The sequence below is a fragment of the Pogona vitticeps genome, chromosome 2 (genome assembly GCF_051106095.1).
Source record: "Pogona vitticeps strain Pit_001003342236 chromosome 2, PviZW2.1, whole genome shotgun sequence".
NCBI lineage: Eukaryota > Metazoa > Chordata > Lepidosauria > Squamata > Agamidae > Pogona > Pogona vitticeps.
The window spans coordinates 15,995,224-16,017,858 of NC_135784.1; the positions used below are offsets into that span (position 1 = coordinate 15,995,224).

The window sequence follows — 22,635 nt, forward strand, 5'->3', positions numbered from 1 at the left end:
ACACCCATTGCTCCTCCTCCTTTCCTTTCCCTTCCTCTGTCAAACAAACTTCTGCTTTAACTCTCTCTTGTCCACCGATTTCCTCCAGACTGCCTCCCTTCTCTTTGATGTCCTCTTTCACCGGAGGAGACGGCACACTGACTTTCTCCTAACCTTCACAATGTTTTAATAAGCTATTGAAATAAAAGACCGGAGCCGTGTGGCCAGTACAAAATACAAATGCAAGAACAGGTGTCAGGCCATCCCTTTATAGGTGACTACTAAAAGTTTTTTTTTAAAAAAATCATACATTATGAAAGAAGAAATCATACAACATGCAATATTCTTAAAAGTAGGTACCATTTTTGTACCTTTGGTACCTGCTTTGAAGAAATGGAATTTACCCATTAAAGCTTGCAAATTGTATGTTGTTGTTTTTAAAATGTGGTCTGTAAAGTTATCGCCTGTTTTTTAATAAGCTAGGTATCTGTAATATTTGATGCTCTAGAAACAACTCTTTGTGTTTTAAGTAATGAACATCCTCCCTCCCTGTATTAAGGGTAGATTGCCACTTAGTATATTGGCTCTATCTTCACATGACGCCCACACCAACCATCATGGGGAATGTTTCTAAATACAGATGGCATATCATGATTAGATCACATGCCCAAGAAAGTATATTTCCATCCGTGATTGCTGGCGTAGAGACAAACTCAGCTTTAAAGTAGTGTAATATTTTTAATTATTTTTATTTTGCATCTTAAAATGTTTACAATTATTTAAGGAGATTTTATTGATCACACTCCACCCTGACATCACCGTGAATCGGTGCACTACTGGGCCCACACAAGGGGATTGTGCACCTCTCTGATTTTCTTTCAGGCAGAGTAAAACTAGTTTTAGCCCAGCATCACGAGAACCGCAGGTGAAAGGGTATCTTCTCCCACCGGCACAAGGGGAGTGAAACCCACGGTCAGTGCAGCTGGGCCCTTCACAGCTCCATCATGCAGAGAAGGTGAATGGGCGCCACTGATATAGAAAAGAGGGAGGAAGAACCAACAGCCTAGAAAAGGCCTGTATTCAGACTTTGCTCATATTAATACAGTGGGGTCTTGACTTGAGAACTTAATCCATATTGGAAGGCGGTTCTCAAGTCAAAAAGTTCTCAGGTCAAATCTGCATTTCCCATAGGAATGCATTGAAAACCATTTGATCTGTATCTGCTCTTTTCCGTCCATAGAAACTAATGGGAAGCTGCTATTCTGCCTTCGACCACTAGAGGGGGATATTTTGTTTCTTTTTTTCTTAGGTCAAGAAAGGTTCAGGGAAGGCAGGGAAAATACAGTCCAGGCAGTACAGTACCAGGCAGTCTGAAGACTGTCTCCCAATGCACTCTCTAAACACTGGGAGGAGTGAGGAAGCAGACCGGCACCCTTTTCACTGGCCAACAGTTAACTGAAAGTTCAAATTTTGCACTTTCCCTTCCTCCCACGTGGTTTTTTTCAGTTCTTAACTCGAATCTAAATATGTAAGTCAAGTCAATATTTTCCTATGAGAGTGGTTCTTAAGTCAAAATGTTCTTAACTCAAGCCGTTCTTAAGTCAAGACCCCACTGTATGGTCCTATCCTTGCCCTACCATGAAGCTGAGCGAGATGATCATCTGAAGCAGCAGGTTCTGCCGCAAGTGGGAGTGAACATATCCAGGAGGTCTCTTAATTCAACGTGTTGCCATGAGGGTGAAGCAGATAACAATAACCACAACTACTACAAGAACAACAAGTCCTGGAGTGAGCTAAATATAACTGAGCCCAGAACATGCTGAGAACCTTCTCTGGGGCAAGGGATAGGATGCCGGCTGGTATTTGCCTACTTACCTTGGGAAACAGACTGTGACCAGAACTGAAACGTCAATCGTTATTACAAGCGAATGGCTGAAATCCTGTTGCTTAACATCAGATTCAACTCCTCTGTAGGGCCAATGCTGCTTGTTTTACCAAAGGAAGCAACAACTAGAGTACTGTACTAGAGTAGGACCACTTGAATCAATGGAACTTATGCAGTTGACTCACCAAAACCCTACTGATTCAATGGGCCTACTCTAGCACAACTTATTACACTAAGTCAAAGGATTTAAGCCATTGAGTGTGTTTGTGCTCTTTAATTTTTGAAATCCCCTCAAACATGGACAACATGTGGAAGTTGAGAAAATGAATGAATAAAGACAGGAAGGTTAGTGATGAAAATATGAAAATGAAGACATCAAAGGAAAAAACCCTTCTCAAATGTTTTTCCCCTTAGAAAATTTTTTTTCTTCATACCTGAATCTCTCTTTTGCTCTGAACTACAAACTCCAGACTTCTTTGCAAATCCTTGGGTAATTTTTAGCAGGTGGTTCAATTTCAAGGTGGGAATGTGGCCATGATAAAAGGAAAAAGATAAGAGAAGAGTTGGAATTAGTAATGAGTCACCAGCAGAAGGAAACACAGACTTCCAGACCCCCATCACCACCTTAGCCAGATATGGGTGCTGGCTTTTGCTCTGCTTCTTGCTGCTAGAAATTCTCCCACTGGGTGAGTCCTCTGTTGATTTCTTTCTCCCAAATTTTCTGCTTCTCTGTAGCTGGATTGTGAGTTTTCCTGGGCAGTTGGGCATCACCTTAGTAAGTAAGAGGAAAATATGGGGCTTCTGAGAGAAAAGAAAAGGTGAAACAGAGGAGATAACTTTGCAATGCGCAAATATTGCCAGAGGGAGGCGGTCTCTATGTACCACATCCTTGTGGTAGGGCTGGAGAGAGAGTTTTCTTCCAGGGATGTGGTATAAATATACCAGATGGGCGGGACATAAATCAAATAAATAAATAAAAATAAAGTAAATAAAATATCTCCTTCGGATTTTTAGGATGCCAGTTCCCAGAATTCCTGAATCTGAGATTTCCTTTTCAGAGACACACACCTTGAGACACATGCGTTTTCTTCATCTATAGCAGGGCTTCTTAGGTCATTCATTTCCTGTTGCAATGCCTGATGGGTTTAATCTTACAGCTCTTTTGTTTCTAGAGACCAGTGGTCTCCAACCTTGGGCCTCCAGATGTTCTTGGATTTCAACTCCCAGAAATCCTGGCCAACAGTGGTGAAGGTAGAGACAGGGCCTTCCAAAAACTACAGTGGAATTTGGGGCTCAGGAACTAGAGACCTATAGTGCAAACTCTGAAGACTAGGCCTTGAGGTCTAGAAATTGAAGGTGTCTGAAATTGTAGACTGGGACTACCAACATTACTCCAGAGGAGGAATTCTGGGATAATTTGGGGAATTGGAGTGCAGAAAATTCAGATGCCACATCCTTATTTTCTCTTAATGGGGTAAGGTGGTAGCATTATGACTTCCATCTATAAAGAGCTGAATTAGATTCTCCCTTCGAAGGCAATGGAACTCATGACTGAGTTTCGAGGGCTGGTGTCCCGACTGTTACTCTAAAAAGCTTGTGCTCTGTTGTTAAAGGTGGCAGATGAAGGTCGACCTTTGATCAACACCCATGGAAGGAGAGGCTCCTCTTAAGGATGAACAGAAGCAGCTACAAGCAGGAGCCAACCAAAAAGAGGATGAGGCAGATGAAGCTCCTTTTCTCCTTTCAGAGGCCCCTCAGAATCTACAAGGTATATATCCCCTGATCACTCTTGTTGCTCTCTTCTCAACTGGCTCCAGCTTGTTGGCATCCCTCTTAAAGTGACCGGAAGTGGAGCTGGAACTCAAGATGAGGCCTAACCAGTGCTGTTTAGTGGAGAACTAGTACCTCATGGGATTTGGAGATTATACTTGCAGGATAAAATAGCATTTGCCTTTTTATGCAGCCAGCTTGCGCTCTTGGTTCATATTCTGCATGTGATCTACAATAATTCCAAAATCCTTTTCACTCATAATATTACTGTGCCAAGTATCCCCCATTTTATAACTGTTCATTTCTGGGATTTATTTACCCTAGATTTGGAACTTTGCACATCCCTGTGAGAGTTCATTCTGTAGTTTTCAGCCCAATGCTTGAGCTTATCAAGATATTTTTGAATTTTGTTCCTGTCTTTCAGGGTATTACCACTCACTTGTTAGCCACTGAACCTCTTGTGTCTTTAGCTAAACCTAAAAATTTGCCTCCTGGAACAAACTCTGGGAGGCAGTGGAAGACGGGGGAGCTCTGGTCCATGGGGTCACAAAGAGTCAGACACGACTTAACAACTAAACAAGAAAAACAAATTTTAGGAAAGGAATATGAGAAGGAATTCCTGAATACAAAGCAGGTTAATGAATGCAATAAACTTCCTTCTCTGCCACTATTTCCCCCTTTAACCAACTAGATCCTCAATTCACTATTAATTCTCTCCTTTGAGCAGATGAGGGAAAAGAGAAGGAGGTAAGACACCATGGGACATTGCCAGAAAGAGGGGAGGATGAAAACGAGAACTGTTGGGATGGAAATGAATCACTGAGGCAGAATCAGGCAGATCAGAGGAGAGACAGATCTCACAGATATCCAAGCGACGAAATGGGAAAAACAACAAACAGGAGCATCAGTGCTCTTAAAAGCTCAGAGTATCAACAAAACATCCCTCTGAAGAAAAGACCAGTGAAATGTCCAACATGTCACGCCGAGATAAATCTGTGTCACTGTTTGGAGGATGGAGAAAGTTTCAGATGGAGCCCAGAAGATACAAGATTTCACACAGGGGAGAAACAGAAATGCTTTAGCTCTGACCTTAAAGCACCTCAACCAATGCATTCTGAAGGGAAAAGCTGTACGTGCATAGAGTGTGGCATGAGCTTCAAGAGAAATTCAAAACTTAAAAGACATCAAAGAATACACACAGGACAGAAAGCATACAAATGTCCTGAATGTGGAAAGCCCTTCAGACGCAATGAACATCTTCAGGTACACCAGCGAATTCATACAGGAGAGAAACCCTATATATGCGAAGAATGTGGGAAAAGTTTCAGTCATTCCTCAGCTATTAAAGTACATCAGCGCCGGCATTCAGGGGAGAAGCCATATTCCTGTAAAAAATGTGGGAAATGTTTCTCCCAGAGCAGTGATCTTCAAGTACACCAGCGAATTCATACAGGCGAGAAACCCTATAAGTGTAAAGAATGTGGAAAATGTTTCAGTCGTTCCTCAAATTTTAAAGTACATCAGCGCCGTCATTCAGGGGAGAAGCCATATTCCTGTAAAAAATGTGGGAAATGCTTCTCCCAGAGCAGTGATCTTCAAGTACACCAGCGAATTCATACAGGAGAGAAACCTTATAAGTGTAAAGAATGTGGAAAATGTTTCAGTCATTCCTCAAATTTTAGAAGACATCAGCTCTCTCATTCAGGGGAGAAGCAATATTCTTGTGAAGAATGTGGGAAATCTTTCTGCTGGAGCAGTGATCTTCAAGTACACCAGCAAATTCATACGGGAGAGAAACCCCATCAGTGCAATGAATGTGGGGAAAAGTTCAGCCGGAAGGCAAACCTTGTAGTACATCAGCAAATTCATATAGGAGAGAAACCCTATATATGTGAAGAATGTGGGAGGAGTTTCAGCCAAATTGCAAATCTTGTAATACATCAACGAATTCATTCAGGAGAAAAACCCTATGCAGACAAATAATGTGGAAAATGTTTGAGTCATTCCTCAGCATTTAAAGTACATCAGCATTGAAGGGAGAAGTCAAATTCTTGTGAAGAATGTGGAAATGTTTCGGCCAGAGCAGTAATCTTCAAGTACACCAGCAAATTCATATGGGAGAGAAACCCTATCAGTATAAAGCATATGGGAAGAGGGTCACCAAATACTCAAATGCCACAATACATCAACCAATTCACTCAGGATAATAACTCTATACATGCAGAGAGTGTGGCAAAAATTTCAATCAGCTCTCAGATTTTAAAGTTCATCAGCTTCTGTCTGAACAACGATCCTGGGGAACAAACAAATTCATTCAGGAGAAAATCTCTATCAGTGCAAAGAATGTGGGAAATCTTCCGTTGTAGAGCCCATCATATTAGACATCGACAGATGCACAGAGATGGAAAACTTTGAAATCCTCACAAAATTATCCTCTTAAACTCCATCAACCTGTCTTGTCTTGGGAAGAGACTGAAGAGAGGTTCATGCCACAGTGAGCGCCCAAATTATACCTTTGTGAATCTGTGAATGCATGTAAGACAAAAGACTTAATGGTGGCCTCAGATGTGGGAATGGCCTCCACGGAAATCTTCTTTTCCTCCAAAAGATACACAAAAGCCACATTCCTGATGCCATTTTACAACAATAAGGAGGAGATAGTTAACAGGAGTGGTGCTGTGTGTGGATTCTTTCATGTGTTTTAAGATAATTGTCAAAGGAGGATGTGATATGTGTAACTCCCTGCCTTCTGGTCTGCAATTTTTTTTAAAAAAAATTCAAACCTAAGGTTTTGCTGAGATAGTTTTAACATGAGTCTAACTTTATCATTTTACAAAAATTGCCTTGAAATTGAAATAAATATTTAGACTGGAATAAGGCCTCTGTGGATGAGCCATGATTATGCAAAAGGGATCCTGACAGGATGAGTGTTGATAATTTTGTGTTTATTTGCATGAAAGATCGTGAAAACATTTGTGTATGTTATGACAATCGTAAAAGGAAGTTCTAGTGTATGAGATCTTACAGGAGTGTTGTCAACATTATCAAAACACACTATTGAACAATAGGGAAAAACCTACAAGAAGGATTAATAATATGACACAGAAACAAGGATCTTGGAGCACTATGAAGCTTTATAAATCACCATTGCTTCAGAAAGATTCAGGTCCACGCTTCAGGTTTTTTAAAAAAATAAACTTTGGTTTATTGATTACAGAGATTGTTTCATAAATATCTTCAGTAGCTAATCACATCTCAGAATTTCCCAAACTACACTTTCTATTAAACTCCCCGACTCTACTCTCACTGACTCAATCTGACTTAATCTCACTTCCGACTCTGCCTCTTATAGCATCTCTCTTGGCTCCGCCTCTCAGCAACATGAATATTCATAAACCATTACATAATACAACAAGAACCATAGATCTAATAAATGGAGAACGCTACACACCCTTTGGTTGGTTGTGTCTGTGGTAGTCCATCAGAGGTGACATTTATTCCTGCAGGGGTAGATTCTAGTGTGAAACCAGATACTCTCTCTCTCTCTCTCATTGGCTGCTTTTCCACTGCTCAGCTGTGATGGACAGGTGAGGGCAGGGCTGAACGCTACACCGTCCCCTGCCCAGCTCCCTGATTTTGCTGGTTTCAGGACTGCCTCTTTGCCTCAGCTTGCTGAACAAGTGTCTCTTCAAATTGGGAGAGGCCGTGATGCACCACCTGCCTCCAGGCTGAACGCTAAGATGTCAAGGTTTCCGATCTGTTGAGGACCATTCCTAAGGCTTTCAGATCCCGCTTGCATTTCTCCTTGTATCGCAGCTGTGGTCTCGCTCTGGGGCGACTAATTCCCATACAGGAGATCTTTTGGAATCCAACTATCAGCCACTCTCGACATGCCCAGGCCACAGTAGACGTCGCTGTTTCAGTAATGTATACATTATTATACATTATGTATTCCTCAGCTATCAGTTGTTCCAAACATCAGTGAGTAATGTGGATGCTTTGGCCCATCTTTTCAATACCCCCTCTCTCTTCCCAGATACCCTTTGTTTTAACAGCTGCCTATTTTGTGCATAGACACTGGAACTGTGTGGGAATCTTTCATCTGCATTTTAGAGAATGTTTGGGACCACCAGAATTTCTAATCCAATATTTCAGCCGTGGATTTCCTGAATCAATTGGGGTTGACCTATGTGGGGTTTTCAGCTTTTTAAAATCTGAGGCTCTGTCGGATTCGAGCATCCCAGAAGATGTTCCTAATTACCACGCAGGCTCTAGGTGGCTTTTTTCTGTTTTGGTGAACCCACACCATATTCTGTGCTTTCAGAAGCGGACCTTCTACATGCAGTAGAAATTAGATTTACAGTGGTGCCTCGCTTTGCGACACATTTTTTGTTCCCTATGGGGGAATTTCCCTTTGTGATGATCGGTTCCCTGCTTCGGGAACCTAGCATCGCAAAGCAACGATTTTAAAACAGCTGATCGGCAGTTTCGAAATGGTCGCCAGGTAAACAAAATGGCCACCCCCTCTTTTCTGGGATGGATTCCTCGCTTAAGAGGCACCAGAAATGGCCACGCTATGGAGGATCTTCCCTGAACGGTGTGTTTTAAGCCCCTAGGAACGCATTAATCATGTTTTAATGCGTTTCTATGGCCTTTTTTATTTCACATTGCGACGTTTTCGTTCTGCACCAATTTTTGTGGAATGAATTAACGTTGTAATGCAAGGCAACACTGTATATAAAAGTTGCCTCTCAGCACCTCTTTGATCTGTTGCCTCATGACCAGCCGTATGAGATGGCTATTTCAGTGGGTGAGTAGAATGGGAGTTGTGATCCAACACATACAGGGGGGGCAAGTTGCAGAAAGCCAGCCATGTTGTAGAAGAAGTAGAAGGGACTCACACAATGTTCCAAAACCCATTTCTGTTTTAATTTTTGATGTCTATTTATGGCCTTGTTTGGTAGTTAGCACAAGCACACCCAAAGCCCACTGAGATTCCCTTTTATTTTATTTTATTTCTGTCTGTTGAATCATATATTTTGACAACTCAACAAACAACTCTCTTGGTCACTCCTAGCAGATATAAAAACAAGGAACAGCTGTGTTCATCAAGGGGGAAAAACAGATGTAAAATTCACAAGTGGGTAATACTTTTTGATACCATCACTCTTTGGGGATTCTGGGGTTTGTAGTCAGGCAGCCACTCTGCCTGACGCAGCCTGCCCTCCAGACACACAACCTTCTCCTCCACTCACCCCACCTGTGGTTGAAGCGGCTCCACAGGGTTACCCAGAAGTAAAACTCCCAGCTCCGGGAGAGATGTGTCTTCCAGTCCCAATCCTGGGGGTCTTCTTGTTCCACTTTCCGGATCCAGGATGCATGGGGAGCAGGTGCTTCCTGGTGTTGCTGTCATACCGGACAAACGGCTGGTCAACCAGGTAGCCCATGATGGGGAAATAAGGCAAGTGGCGGGGCTACAAGAAGCCCACACAGAACATTTGGGGGGGTCTTCCTGCAGTGAGACATCAAAGTGACAGGAGAAATGTAAATGCCCTACAGGATAAGGCCTAAGTAGTGCTCAGCCCCTGCAGCCAAAATTGTTTTCTTCTGGAGGGTGGGGTGAAGATGCTTGGGCCACCCCCGCCCAACAATAGCAAGGGGCACTTTGGGGATTCGGGAAGGTGCACATGGCCTCCCATTTTATTAGGAAAACTCTGATGTTGGGCTCTGGCTGTTCTGAAAGAGCGGCAGAAAAGGAGTCCCCCAGGTAATCATCATCATTCCAAGGCCAAGGGGATATTTAAAGGAAGAATTGTGTCTTTTCTTTGTGGTTTTGATATTGCTCTTATTATGAGTCTAAAGACTCCCAAGATTAATTTATTTATTTATTTATTTATTGGACTTATATACCGCCCCATAGCGCTACAAGCACTCTCCGGGCGGTTTACAATTTAATTATACAGGCTACACATTGCCCCCCCCCCAAGCAAGCTGGGTACTCATTTTACCGACCTCGGAAGGATGGAAAGCTGAGTCAACCTTGAGCCGGCTACCTGGGATTTGAACCCCAGGTCGTGAGCACAGTTTTAGCTGCAATACAGCGTTTTAACCACTGCGCCACGAGGCTTTGTTAATCAACAAAGGGTCCACAGGACAAATTCCTTAATTTCTGCCTGTCTATAACACATTAATCAATCAGCCAGAGACAGAGAGATCCAATAGATATTTGTTTATTTTCAGCTGAAAGCCAGCGAAGAGGCACAAACTTCACACACAGAAAACATGCAGAGAAAAAGCGCGCCCCTTTATTACAGAATACACATTTTTATAAATTCAATCTGAAAAGGGAGAGGCAAAGGGGTGTGGAGAAGGGGGGGGAAGGAAAGCAACAAGTGCAAAGTTACTGATAAGCAAGGGAATGCAGGTGGCCTCTCTCTCCGTTTATGTTTTTGTATAGTAAATAGAAACCTAATCATGCAAGAAAGCAGCAAGGTGGCTGCGGTCAGGCTGAGACAGTATGTATGTATGTATGTATGTATGTATGTATGTATGTATGTATGTATGTATGTATGTATGTATGTATGTATGTATGTATGTATGAATGAATGAATGTATGTATGAATAAATGAATAAATAAATAAATAAATAAATAAATAAATAAATAAATAAATAAATAAATAATAGTATGTATTATATGTATTAACTAGACCCCTTCAAGTCTTACTATGAAACTTGTTTAATGCATTTTAAATATTGAAATTATTTATTATTCGGCTTTTAGCTATGTTTCCTTCCATATTATAATAATTTACTATTTGGCTTTTAACTTTGTTTCTTTTAATACCGAAAGCCGCTCTGGATCCCTTGGGAGAAGGGCGGCATGTAAATATTTTAATACAATAAATTATTCCAATAGGTTTTGTGCCACTTTAAAAGAGAGAAAAAGGTATTCCTGACGCGGAAACTTCAGGTGGTACAGAATGCAGCAGCCAGACTCCTTACTGGAGTGAGAAAATATCGACATATCTCTCCTACCCTGGCCATGCTGCACTGGGTGCCCCTCCGTTTCCGCATCGACTTCAAAGTGTTGATGCTTACATATAAAGCCCTAAATGGCTTAGGACCCCGATACTTGGCGGAACGCTTGCTCCCACCTAGATCTACTCGGATCACCCACACGATCCAGGAGGTGAGGCTGAGGGGCCTAACGCCAAGGGAGGCCCGGAAGGAAAAGACACGAAACCGGGCCTTCTCGGCGGTGGCTCCTCGCCTCTGGAATAACCTTCCTCCGGTGATTCGTGCAGCCCCTACACTGGGCACTTTCAAGAGTCAATTAAAAACATGGTTATATGTTCAGGCCTTCCCTCCTGTCAATATTTAACTCTTTTTTCCTTCTTTCTTTATTTGTTCTATTATTGTATGTGTTCCAATTGAATGCAGACTTCTATGTGTTATATTCTTATGTTTTACTGCATATATTTTTATTGGAAGCAGCCCAAAGTGGTCAACCAGACCAGATGGGTGGGATATAAATCAAATAAGTAAGTAAGTAAGTAAGTAAGTAAGTAAGTATTCCGTGATGTAGGATTTTATGGTGTGGCATCCATTTCCTGGCACGTCCTCCTGCTATATTTTTAATGGCCTGGCTTTACTAACACTTCCTCAGGGGTCTTAAGCTCAGTAGTGTAACTTTCAGTGGAAAATCTCTTTGGAGAAGTGGCTGGTGCTGATTTTTTTCCTTCTATTGCACAAAAGTAGCGTGAATTTGTGCGCAAAAAAATTACAGTCGGCAATGTCTTCTTAACCTTTATTAGGTGTCAAGGCTGAGTTACAGTGACCTGAACAGGGGTTTCCAGATATGTGAAGTATTGAAAGAGGAATTTTCCTGGTGCCATTGCCCCTCAGACACACACTGGCCCGGGAAGGATTCAAACTCAGGTCTCCAGAGATAGCGATGCTTCCTAGAACTGGCAAGATATAAGGGGAAGCCAAGGTGGGAAGATTCCCCAGCCGGAGGGCTTACAAGACACGTGTCAGGCAATGGGGCATTCATTTGCACAATGGATTTCTTCCGTGGGAGAGCGGCAGGTGGCACAACACCCCTCCCAGGCAGACCCAGGGCTGATTTTAGATCCTGCTTCCTTTTTTTTAAATTTTATTTTTAATAAGGGGGTGACAAAAAGGAAAAGGGGAATTGAGGTTAATGCGGAAGAGGAGAAACAATAACATACTAACGTCCATTCTATACCTATTGCCATATCAAGACTCGAAGTTACTCTATTTACTCTTCCTGATCTCTCCTCAGACAGACTCACCTCCGGTCAGCAGGAGGGTCGCTGTTCCCAGGAGCCACAGGGGCCCCTGATGATCATGCGTCCAAGTGAGGAAAGCGGCCACCTACCTCCAAACCCATTCGTGTCGCTCCCCCACTCTTGGGAAAGGCGACCCAAGAGGTGGAAGAGCCGGTGGCTGCTGCGATTGGATGGGGAAACGCCTTTCAGCCAATAAGGAAAAAGGACCACAGGTGCACCTGCCTTTCTGATGCAAGAGGTCCCTGGGGAGATCTAAGGGAGATCTCTGTGAACTGCCTCAGATGAGAAACCACCAGAAACATTAACTCTCATGAAGTGTCACCTACATCAATCTTTTTTTAGAGGTGGGCACGAAGTGCTCTGTCATGCTTTGTCTGTGTGGCAGCAAAGCTGCCTTTCCCCCACCCCCTCACTGGCACTTCCACACACCAGCTGACACATGCTGCTCCGTGCCTCCTCATCACATGATTCTCCAGTCTAGGCAGGAGCCGAGGTTTCCCTGCCATGCCTCCTCTAGCAGCTTACCACTCGACAATTGCTCAGGGAGTATCTCCATCCCACCTCCTCATCTGAGTGGTCAGCTGTGGGAGGAGGTGGGGCAGGGAAGTCTGCATTCCCTTCCGGACTGAAGATTCATGTGATGAGAAGGCACAGAGCAGCTGTGCTGTCACATGGACTAATTGGGTCAAAGCATAAGAAAGCACCTTGTGCCCATTTCTAGTGCTTTTTCCAAAGCATCCACATTACTCTCTAATGTTTTGAACAACTGATAGCTGAGGAATACATAATGTATAATAATGTATACATTACTGAAACAGCGATGTCTACTGTGGCCTGGGCATGCCGTGAGAGTGGCTGATAGTTGGGTTCCAAAAGATCTCTTGTATGGGAATTAGTGCAGGGAACGTGCCCCAGAGGGAGACCACTGACCTGTGATACAAGGAGATTTGCAAGCGGGATCTGAAAGCCTTAGGAATGGACCTCAACAGATGGGAATCCTTGACATCTGAGCATTCAGCCTGGAGGCAGGCGGTGCAGCATGGCTTCTCCCAATTTGAAGAGACACTTGTTCAGCAGGCCGAGGCAAAGAGGCAGTCCCGAAACCAGCAAAATCAGGGAGCTGGACAGTGGGCAGATTGTCTTCAGCATGGAAGGGATTGTCACTCTCGAATTGGCCTTCTCGGCCACACAAGGCACTGTCCCAAGACCTCCATACAGAGCACATTAACATAGTCCCTTGAGACTGAAGGATGCCTCCACGCCAGCTGAGGAATGAAGGTCCCACCTCAGATAGGATAACTCTCCATAGAGACAGAGGAAGGGGCTAGAAGGGGCTAAGCTCTGTGGTACCTATAAGGCGTTAGTCGTCTCGTAGCTTCCTGACAGGTACCCGGTCTAGAGCATAACACAGAGAGAGACTGTTGTGTTCCTTCAAAAACTAAGCCCTGCAAACCTGCTCCTTCCATCTTCATAGAGAAACATCATGTTTTTCAACATTGTGTTATACAGGAACAAGACTTCCATATTTTTTGGACAACAACCTCAGTCCATACGTGATGGAGGTGACAGAATGTGTGGATCAGTCTCGGGAGACTAGATTCAGTATTCCTGCTTGGCTATGGAAACTCATTCTCTCTCTCTCTCTCTCTCTCTCTCTCTCTCTCTCTCTCTCTCTCTCTCTCTCTCTCTCTCTCTCTCTCTCTTCTGTGTGTGTGTGTGTGCGTGAGAGAGAGAGAGAGAGAGAGAGAGAGAGAGAGTGGTATCTGGTTTCACACTAGAATCAACCCCTGCAGCAATAAATGTCAACTGTGACGGACTACCACAGACTCAAACAACCAAGGGATGTTATAAAGTTTCATAGTGCTCTGAGGTCCTTGATTAAGTGTCATATTATTAACCCTGCTTGTAGGTTTTCCCCTATTGTTCAACAGTGTGTTTCGATAATGTTGACACCACTCCTTGAACATCCTTTTCGGGTTGCATTCCTTACACAAACTTTTTAACGATCTTTCATGCAAATATGCTCAAAATTATCAACACTCATCTTGTCAGCATCCCTTTTGCATAATCATGGCTCATCCACAGAGGCCTTATTCCAGTCTAAATATTTATTTCAATTTCAAGGCAATTTTTGTAAAATGATAAAGTTAGACTCCTGTTAAAACTATCTCAGCAAAACTTTAGGTTTGAAATATTTTTTAAAATCACAGACCAGAAGGCAGGGAGTTACACATATCACATCCTCCTTTGACAATTATCTTAAAACACATGAAAGAGCCCACAAACAGCACCACCCCTGTTCACTATCTCCTTATTGTTGTAAAATGCCATCAGGAATGTGGCTTTTATGTATCTTTTGGAGGAAAAGAAGATTTCCGTGGAGGGGATTCCCACATTTGAGGGCACCATAAAGTCTTCTGTCTTACATGCATTCACAGATTCATAAAGGTATAATTCGAAAACTAGGCTCTCACTGTGGCAGGAACCTCTCTCTTCAGTCTCTTGCCAAGACAGACAGGTTGACGGAGATTAAGAAGATAATTTTGTGATGATTTCAAAGTTTTCACTCTCTGTGCATCTGTTGATGTCTAATATGATGGGCTCTACAACGGAGGATTTCCCCACATTCTTTGCACTGATAGAGACTTTCTCCTGAATGAATATGTTTGTTCCCCAGGATCTTTGCTCAGAGAGAAGCTGATGAAGTTTAAAATCTGAGAGCTGCTTCAAATTTTTACCGCACTCTTTGCATGTATAAAGTTTTTCTCCTGAGTAAATTGATTGATGTACTGCGACATATGAGTATTTGGTGAACCTCTTCCTACATTCTTTGAACTGAATGGGTTTCTCTCCTTTATGATGTTTTCTTAAAGTTAACCCAACTGTGTAGCTTTTCTCACATTTTTCATACTGACAGGATTTCTCTCCCATATGAATTTGTTGGTGTACTTGAAGATTACTGCTCTGGCCGAAACGTTTCCCACATTCTTCACAAGAATTTGACTTCTCCCTTCAATGCTGATGTACTTTAAATGCTGAGGAATGACTCAAACATTTTCCAAATTATTTGTCTGCATAGGGTTTTTCTCCTGAATGAATTCGTTGATGTATTACAAGATTTGCAATTTGGCTGAAACTCCTCCCACATTCTTCACATATATAGGGTTTCTCTCCTATATGAATTTGCTGATGTACTACAAGGTTTGCCTTCCAGCTGAACTTTTCCCCACATTCTTTGCATGCATAGAGTTTTTCTCTTGAATGAATTTAAAAGCTGAGGAATGACTGAAACATTTTCCACATTATTTGCATGCATAGGGTTTTTCTCTTGAATGAATTTTTTGATGTATTTTAAGGCTTCCAATTTGGCTGAAATCCCTGCCACATTCTTCACATTTATAGGGTTTCTCTCCTGTATGAATTCGCTGATGTACTACAAGGTTTGCCTTCTGGCTGAACTTTTTCCCACATTCATTGCACTGATGAGGTTTCTCTCCCGTATGAATTCGCTGGTGTACTTGAAGATCACTGCTCTGGCAGAAGCATTTCCCACATTCTTTACAAGAATATGGCTTCTTCCCTGAATGGGAGTGCTGATGTCTTCTAAAATTTGAGGAACGACTGAAACATTTCCCACATTTTTTACATGCATAGGGTTTTTCTCCTGAATGAATTCGTCGATGCATTATAAGGTGTCCGCTTTGGGTGAAGCTCCTCCCACATTCTTCACATTTATAGGGTTTCTCTCCTTTATGAATTCGTTGATGTATTACAAGGTTTGTATTCCGGCTGAACGTTTCCCCACATTCTTTGCATATATAGGGTTTCTCTCCTGTATGAATTCGTTGATGTACTACAAGGCTTGCCTTCTGGCTGAACGTTTCCCCACATTCTTTGCATATAAAGGGCTTCTCTCCTGTATGAATTCGCTGATGTACTTGAAGATGTGATTTGCGTCTGAAGGCCTGTCCACATTCAGGACATTTGTATGCTTTCTCTCCTGTGTGTATTCTTTGATGTCTTTCAAGTTCTGAAGTTCTCTTGAAGCTCATGCCACACTCTATGCACTTATAGACTTTCTCTTCAGAATGCATTGGCTGAGGTGCTTCAAGGTCAGAGCTAAAGCATTTCTTCTTCTCCCCTGTGTGAAATCTTGTCTCTTCTGGGCTCCATCTGAAACTTTCTCCATCCTTCAAACAGTGACACCGATATATCTGAGCGTGACATGTTGGACATTTCACTGGTCTTTTCCTCAGAGGGCTGTTTTGTTGATACTCTGAGCTTTGAAGAGCATTGATGCTCCTGTTGGCTGTTTTCCCCGTTTCGTCTTCAGAGGCAACGCTGCTCGGATATCTGTGAGATCTGTCTCTCCTCTGGTCTTCCCAATACTGCCTCAGTGATTCATTTCCTTCCCAGCAGTTCTCATTTTCATCCTCCCCTCTTTCTGGCAATGTCCCCTGGAGTCTTACTTCCTTCTCTTTTGCCCCATCTGTTTGAAGGAGAGAATTAATAGTGAATTGAGGATCTAATGGGTTAAAGGAGGGAAGGGTGCCAGAGAAGAAAGTTTATTGCATTCATCAACCTGCTTTGTATTCAGGAAATCTTTCTCATATTCCTTTCCTAAAGTATTTAATTTTAGCTAGAGACAGAAGATAAAGCGAAATACTTTAGGAAATGAATATGAGAAAGATTTAGCTAAAGACACAAGTCCCTTCATGGATTGATGACTTGCCATGTTGAAACAGCTCGAGTAACTGAGAGAAGCTATGTGCTAGGCCGTGCAGGGCCACCCAAAAGTCATAGTGGAGAGTTCCGACTAAACGTAATCCATCTGGAGCAGGCTTTAGCAAGCCACTCCAGTATCTTTGCCAAGAAAACCCCATGAACAGAAAAAAAAGGCTAAAAGATATGACGCTGGAAGATAGGACCTTCAGGTCGGAAAGCGTCCAACATTTCACTGAGGAAGAGTGGAGGACAAGTATAAGTACCTCCAGAGCTAATGAAGTGGTTGGGCCAAAGCCGAAAGGATGCTCAGCTGTGGACGTGCCTGGAAGTGAAAGGAAAGTCTGATGCTGCAAAGAAAAATACTGCATAGGAACCTAGAATGTAAGATCTATGAACCTTGGGAAGCTGGAGGTGGTCAAAAAGGAGATGGCAAGAATAAATATTGACATCCTAGGCGTCAGTGAACTAAAATGGACAGGAATAGGCGAATTAAATTCATATCTACTATTGTGGGCAAGATGCCTATAAAAGGAATGGAGTAGCCCTCATAGTCAACAGAAGATTGAGAAAAGCTGTAATGGGATATAATCTCAAAAATGATAGAGTGATTTCAATACAAATCCAAGGCAGACCTTTCAACATCACAGTAATCCAAGTTTATGCACCAACCACCAATGCTGAGGAGTCTGAAACTGACGAATTCTACGAAGACTTACAACACCTTCTAGAACGGACACAAAAGAAAGATGTTCTCATTCTATGGGATTTCCATAGGAGGAAAGACACACTCTCTCTATATATATATATACCTTGTAGATTCTGAGGGGCCTCTGAAAGGAGAAAACGAGCTTTATCTGCCTCTTTTTGGTTGGCTCTTGCTTGTAGCTGCTTCTGTACATCCTTAAGAGGAGCCTCTCCTTCCATGGGTGTTAATCAGAGCTTCACCTTCATCTGTCGCCTTTAATAACAGAGTAGAAACATTTTTAGAGTAAAAGTTGGGACACCAGCCCTAACCTCAGTCATGTTCCATTAGCTTCGAAGGGAGAATCTAATTCAGCTCCTTATAGATGGACGGCATAATGCTACCACCTTACCCCATTAAGAGAAAATAATAAGGATGTGGCATTTGGATTTCCTGCACTCCAACTCCTCAAATTATCCCAGAATTCCTCCTCTGGAGTAATGTTGGTAGTCCCAGTCTACAATTTCAAACACCTTCAATTTCTAGACCTCAAGGCCTAGTCTTCAGAGGCTGCACTATAGGTGTCCAGTTCCTGCCCCCCAAATCCAAGGACACTGTAGTTTTTGGAAGGCACTGTCTATACCATGACCTCTGCTGGCCATGATTTCTGGGAGTTGAAGTCCAAGAACATGTGGAGGCCCAAGAAATTGGAGATTCAGGAATTCTGGGAAGTGCCATCCAAAAAAAGTTGAAGGAGACATCCCTAGAAGAGAACTGTCTCTCCAGCCCAACCACAAGGATGTGGTACTTAGAGACCGTCTCCCTCTGGCCATATTCACCCACTGCAAAGTTATCTCCTCTGTTTCACCTTTGGTTCTCTCTCAGAAGCCCCATATTTTCCTCTTACTTACCAAGGTGACACCCAACTGCCCAGGAAAGCTCACAATCCAGCTACAGAAAAGTAGAAATTTTGGAGGGAAAGGAATCAACAGAGGACTCACCCAGTGGGAGAATTTCTAGCAGCCAGAAACAGAGCAGAAGCCAGCCCCCAAATCTGGCTAAGGTGGTGATGGTGTTCTGGAAGTCTGTGTTTCCTTCTGCTGCCGACTCATTACTAATTGCTACTCTTCTCTTTTTCCTTTTATCATGCCCACATTCCCACTCTGAAATTGAACCACCTGCTGAAAATTACCCTAAGATTTGCAAGGAAGTCTCAAGTTTGTAGTTCAGAGCAAAAGAGAGAGTCATGTATTAAGAAAATATGTTTTCTAAGGGTAAAATATTTGAGAAGGGTTTTTTCCTTTAATGCCTTCATTTTCATATTTTTATCACTAACCTTCCTGTCTTTATTCATTCATTTTCTCACCTTCCACATGTTGTCCACGTTTGAGGGGGTTTCAAAAATTAAAGAGCACACACGCACGCAATGGCTTAAATCCTTTGGCTTAGTGTAGTAAGTTGTGCTAGAGTAGGCCCATTGAATCAGTAGGGTTTTGGTGAGTAAACTGCAAAATTTCCATTGATTTAAGTGGCCCTACTCTAGTACTCTACTTGTCACTTCCTTTGCTAAAACCAGTAGCAACTCAAGTAGATCCATCTGGATCCATTGGCCCTACAGAAGAGTTGACTCCCCCGATCCCCACTTGCTTCAACGAGCCACAGTCGTACAACATAGGATGTTAAGCAACAGGATTTCAGCCATCCACTGTAAATTGCGATTGACATTTCAGTTCTGGTCACAGTCTGTTTCCCAAGGTAACTAGGCAAATAACATCCGACATGCTATGCCTTGCCCCAGAGAAGGTTCTCAGTATGTTCGGAGCTCAGTTATGTTTAGCTCAGTCCAGGATGTGTTGTTCTTGTAGTAGTTGCAGTTATTGTTATCTGCTTCACCCTCATGGCAACACGTTGAATTAAGAGACCCCCTGCATAAGTTTACTCCCACTTGCGGCAGCACCTGCTGCTTCAGATGATCCTCTTGCTCGGCTTCATGGCAGGGCAAGGGTAGGACCATATTAAGATGAGCAAAGTCTGAATACAGGCCTTTTCTAGGCCGTTGGTACTTCCTCCCCCTTTTCTGTTTCAGTGGCGCCCATTCGCCTTTTCTGCCTGATGGATCTGTGAAGGGTCCATCTGCACTGACCATGGGTTTCACTCCCCATGGGAGAGATTATATCCTTTCACCTGGGGTTCATGTCATGGTTGGGCTAAAACTAGTTTTACTCTGCCTGAAAGAAAATGAGAGTGGTGCGCAATCCGCTTCTTGTCAGCCCAGTACTGCACCGATTCACGGTGATCCCTGCACTTTCTGAGAACATTGATTGTAATGCTTTCATTGTGTGACTTTGAGGAAGCAATTAAAGACATGGCTTTTTGGGGAGACTTTTCACACTGGCCCCAGCTCACCTCCTACCCCCACTTGTTTTCTTTGCCCTCCTCTTCTTCCCTCCCCTCTTTTCCTCCATCCACTCTGGGATTAGTCGGTGCCATCTGTTTTTTTTTGGGGGGGGGGTTGGGTTATTGCTGTTGGCTTTAATATCTCTATTTTTATTTTTGTTTTCTAATTTATGAGTTGTAAGCCGCCCAGAGTAGTGCTGTGATACTAATGGAAGTGGAATAGAAACTGAATGAATGAATGAATGAATGAATGAATGAATGAATGAATGAATGAATGAATGAATGAATGAATGAAAGAAAGAAAGAAAGAAAGAAAGAAAGAAAGAAAAAAAGAAAGAAAGAAAGAAAGAAAGAAAGAAAGAAAGAGAAACCAGAAGAAAGATCGTCTCAACCCCAAGGCTAATCTGGCAGCAAAACTCAGGTGTTCGCTTTCACTTGACTGCGTCACCATCTCTGCCGTGCTTCCTCTGGATCCCGAAAGTACAATTGAACCCATGAGCCTCAGAAGGTGGGCTGCAACCGCTCCCCACTCCCAGGAGGGGCTTCTTCAGTTATTGGTGGAGGGTGGATTCTCTGACTGAAGGAAGGGTAAGTCTGGAAATGGTCCCTGTTTCTGGGTCACCAGAAGGTGGAGGAGCAAAGTGGGGGGAAATGGGGGTGTTGTATCCTTTAGCGCTGCTTCTGAATCCAGTCCCTCTCCAAGCTGATCCCTTAATTCCCCTCCCCAGCCAGCCCAGGTGCTGCTTCTTTGAGCTACTTTGGAAGAAAGGGGCTTCCACTCCCTTGGAGGCCTTCCTGTTACTTTCCTGCAAAGACAAGGAGAAAGTCAGAGCCACCCCCGAGATAATAATAATTAATCTTGTTTACATGTCATCACTGTGTATATCACCTTTCTCTTGATTTTTTTTAAAAAAATAGTATGATGGGCAGCTAAGAAACATCCCAAAAACCCAAGTAACCAATGCACCACCCAGAATTTCATAGAATAATAAAATAATTTAGTTGGAAGGGTTCTATTAGGCGACAGAATCCAAAGTCCTGCTCAATGCAGGAATACAAATCAAGGGAGATCTGCCAGGTGGTTGTCTCAACTTCTCTTGAATGCCTCCAGTGTTGGAGGACTCACCATCCCTCAAGGTCATCATTAGCTCCGTTGTTGTACTGCTCTAACAGTTACGAAGTTCTTCTTGATATTCAGCCAAAGTCTGGCTTCCGGTAACTTGAGCCCATAATCATGTGTCCTGCACTCTGAGGTGATGGAGAACAGATCCTGTCCTTCCTGTGTAGGATAGCCTTTCAAATGTATTTAAAAAGTGCTGTCCTATCTCCCCTACATCTTCTTTCCCCAAGGCTAAACATGCCCGGTTCTTTCAGTCTTTCCTCTTAGGGCTTGATTTCCAGCCCCCTGATCATCCTTGTCGCCCTCCTCTGAACTTGTTCCAAATTGCTGGCATCCTTCTTGAAGTGTGGTGTCCAGAACCGAGAAACAGGACTCAAGATGAGGCCTAAACAGTGCTGAATAATGGGATTTGGAGACAATACGTCTGTTAAAGCATCCTAAAATAGGCTTTGCCTTTTTTGTAGCCACATCACACTTTTGGCTCATAGCTATGGTACTCTCGTGAAAGTCCAACACCCAGACAAGACAGGTTCTCAGTGGGGGAAGAATGTCTCCCATCCTGGAGTGGACTGCAGGTTTTCTGACCAGAACGGGAAAATGGGTAAATCCCAGAAGTCGGGGTGAGGGGCTGGAGGGGTTTCCACAGATGACCTTTGATAGGCCTTGGAAGGCCACGCTTGCTGTGCTACTCCTATTTATTCTCCTCCTGAAATCAGTTCTGTTTACACAAAACAACACCCAGTGGTCTCCTCTCCTCCATGGCCCCTAAAAGAAAAAGACGTGAGAATGGATGAGGCTCAAAACATGGCAAAACCCTCAACCAGTTTCGGAAGAAGCAAGTGGGTTTGGCTGAGCTGGTGTTCAAGGGGTTTGAACTGGGGACACATTTCACCTGCAGAAAGGGCTAGTGGGATCCTGGCTTCCAATCCCCAAATGGAGGTCTCCTTTTATTTCGGCTTCAGAGGTGCAAGGGGTGAGGTGTTACCCCCCCCCCATGCGAATCCAGGGTCAAAGTCCCACGCAAAAGGTTCAATGGGGGAAAAAGTCATACAACTCCCCCCGGAAGACCTCACTCACAAGTCTTCTTACTCATGGCTCAGTGGATCCAAAGTCTTGATTTTGAGGCCACCAAGAGAGAGAAACAATTACACCCCGCAAAAGTTTTCCCCAAAGGCCTTCAAAGCAAGAAAATGTGATCAGGATCTGGGCCAAATCTAGACCTGGAGGGGCTAGGGGAGAAGTCACCCTCCCTGACCAGCTCCTTCCAGCTCCTGAAGTCTGGCCTTGGGACACTGCCTGACCATCGCTGATTCCACCCCTTGGAGGGACAAGTCTACAGCTGTTGTGGTTTTTCCAGGTCTGAGGGTGGAGCTGATGGCCTCCTGGTGGCTGTGATACAAGGAGACCTGCAAGCGGATCTGAAGGCCTTAGGAATGGACCTCAACAGATGGGAAACCTTGACATCTGAGTGTCTAGAGGATAACATACACAGAGACTGCGTGTTCTTCAAAAACTAAGCCCTGCCATCGGCTCCCTCCATCTTCATGGAGACACATTTTTTTCAACATTAAGGTGTTGTTTTATGGTTTCACACTAGAATCAACCCTTGTAGGAATAAATGTCAACTGTGATGGACTACCACAGACATAAACAACCGAAGGGCGTGTGGCGTTCTCCATTTATTAGATCTATGGTTCTTGTTGTATTATGTAATGGTTTATGAATATTCATGTTGCTGAGAGGCGGAGCCAAGAGAGATGCTATA

At 43.3% G+C, this 22,635-nt stretch overlaps 3 protein-coding genes across 3 annotated transcripts in view; 1 reads left to right on the forward strand and 2 right to left on the reverse strand.

The window, feature by feature from the left end:
* The window catches only part of LOC144587382 (uncharacterized), a 58,183-nt gene that overhangs the window by 31,107 nt on the left and 4,441 nt on the right, over positions 1-22,635 (reverse strand). The window lies entirely within an intron of this gene.
* LOC110071065 (uncharacterized) lies at positions 1,941-6,358 on the forward strand. Its single transcript, XM_078387875.1, has 3 exons — positions 1,941-2,550; positions 3,478-3,632; positions 4,362-6,358. The coding sequence occupies exons 2-3, from the start codon at positions 3,512-3,514 to the stop codon at positions 5,615-5,617; spliced, it is 1,377 nt and encodes a 458-aa protein (XP_078244001.1). The 5' UTR covers positions 1,941-2,550; positions 3,478-3,511; the 3' UTR covers positions 5,618-6,358.
* LOC110070675 (uncharacterized) lies at positions 14,037-18,664 on the reverse strand. Its single transcript, XM_072988045.2, has 3 exons — positions 18,355-18,664; positions 17,481-17,629; positions 14,037-16,435 (listed from the first exon to the last, which is right to left on the reverse strand). Exons 2-3 carry the CDS (start codon positions 17,593-17,595, stop codon positions 15,249-15,251), a joined length of 1,302 nt encoding a protein of 433 aa, XP_072844146.2. The 5' UTR covers positions 17,596-17,629; positions 18,355-18,664; the 3' UTR covers positions 14,037-15,248.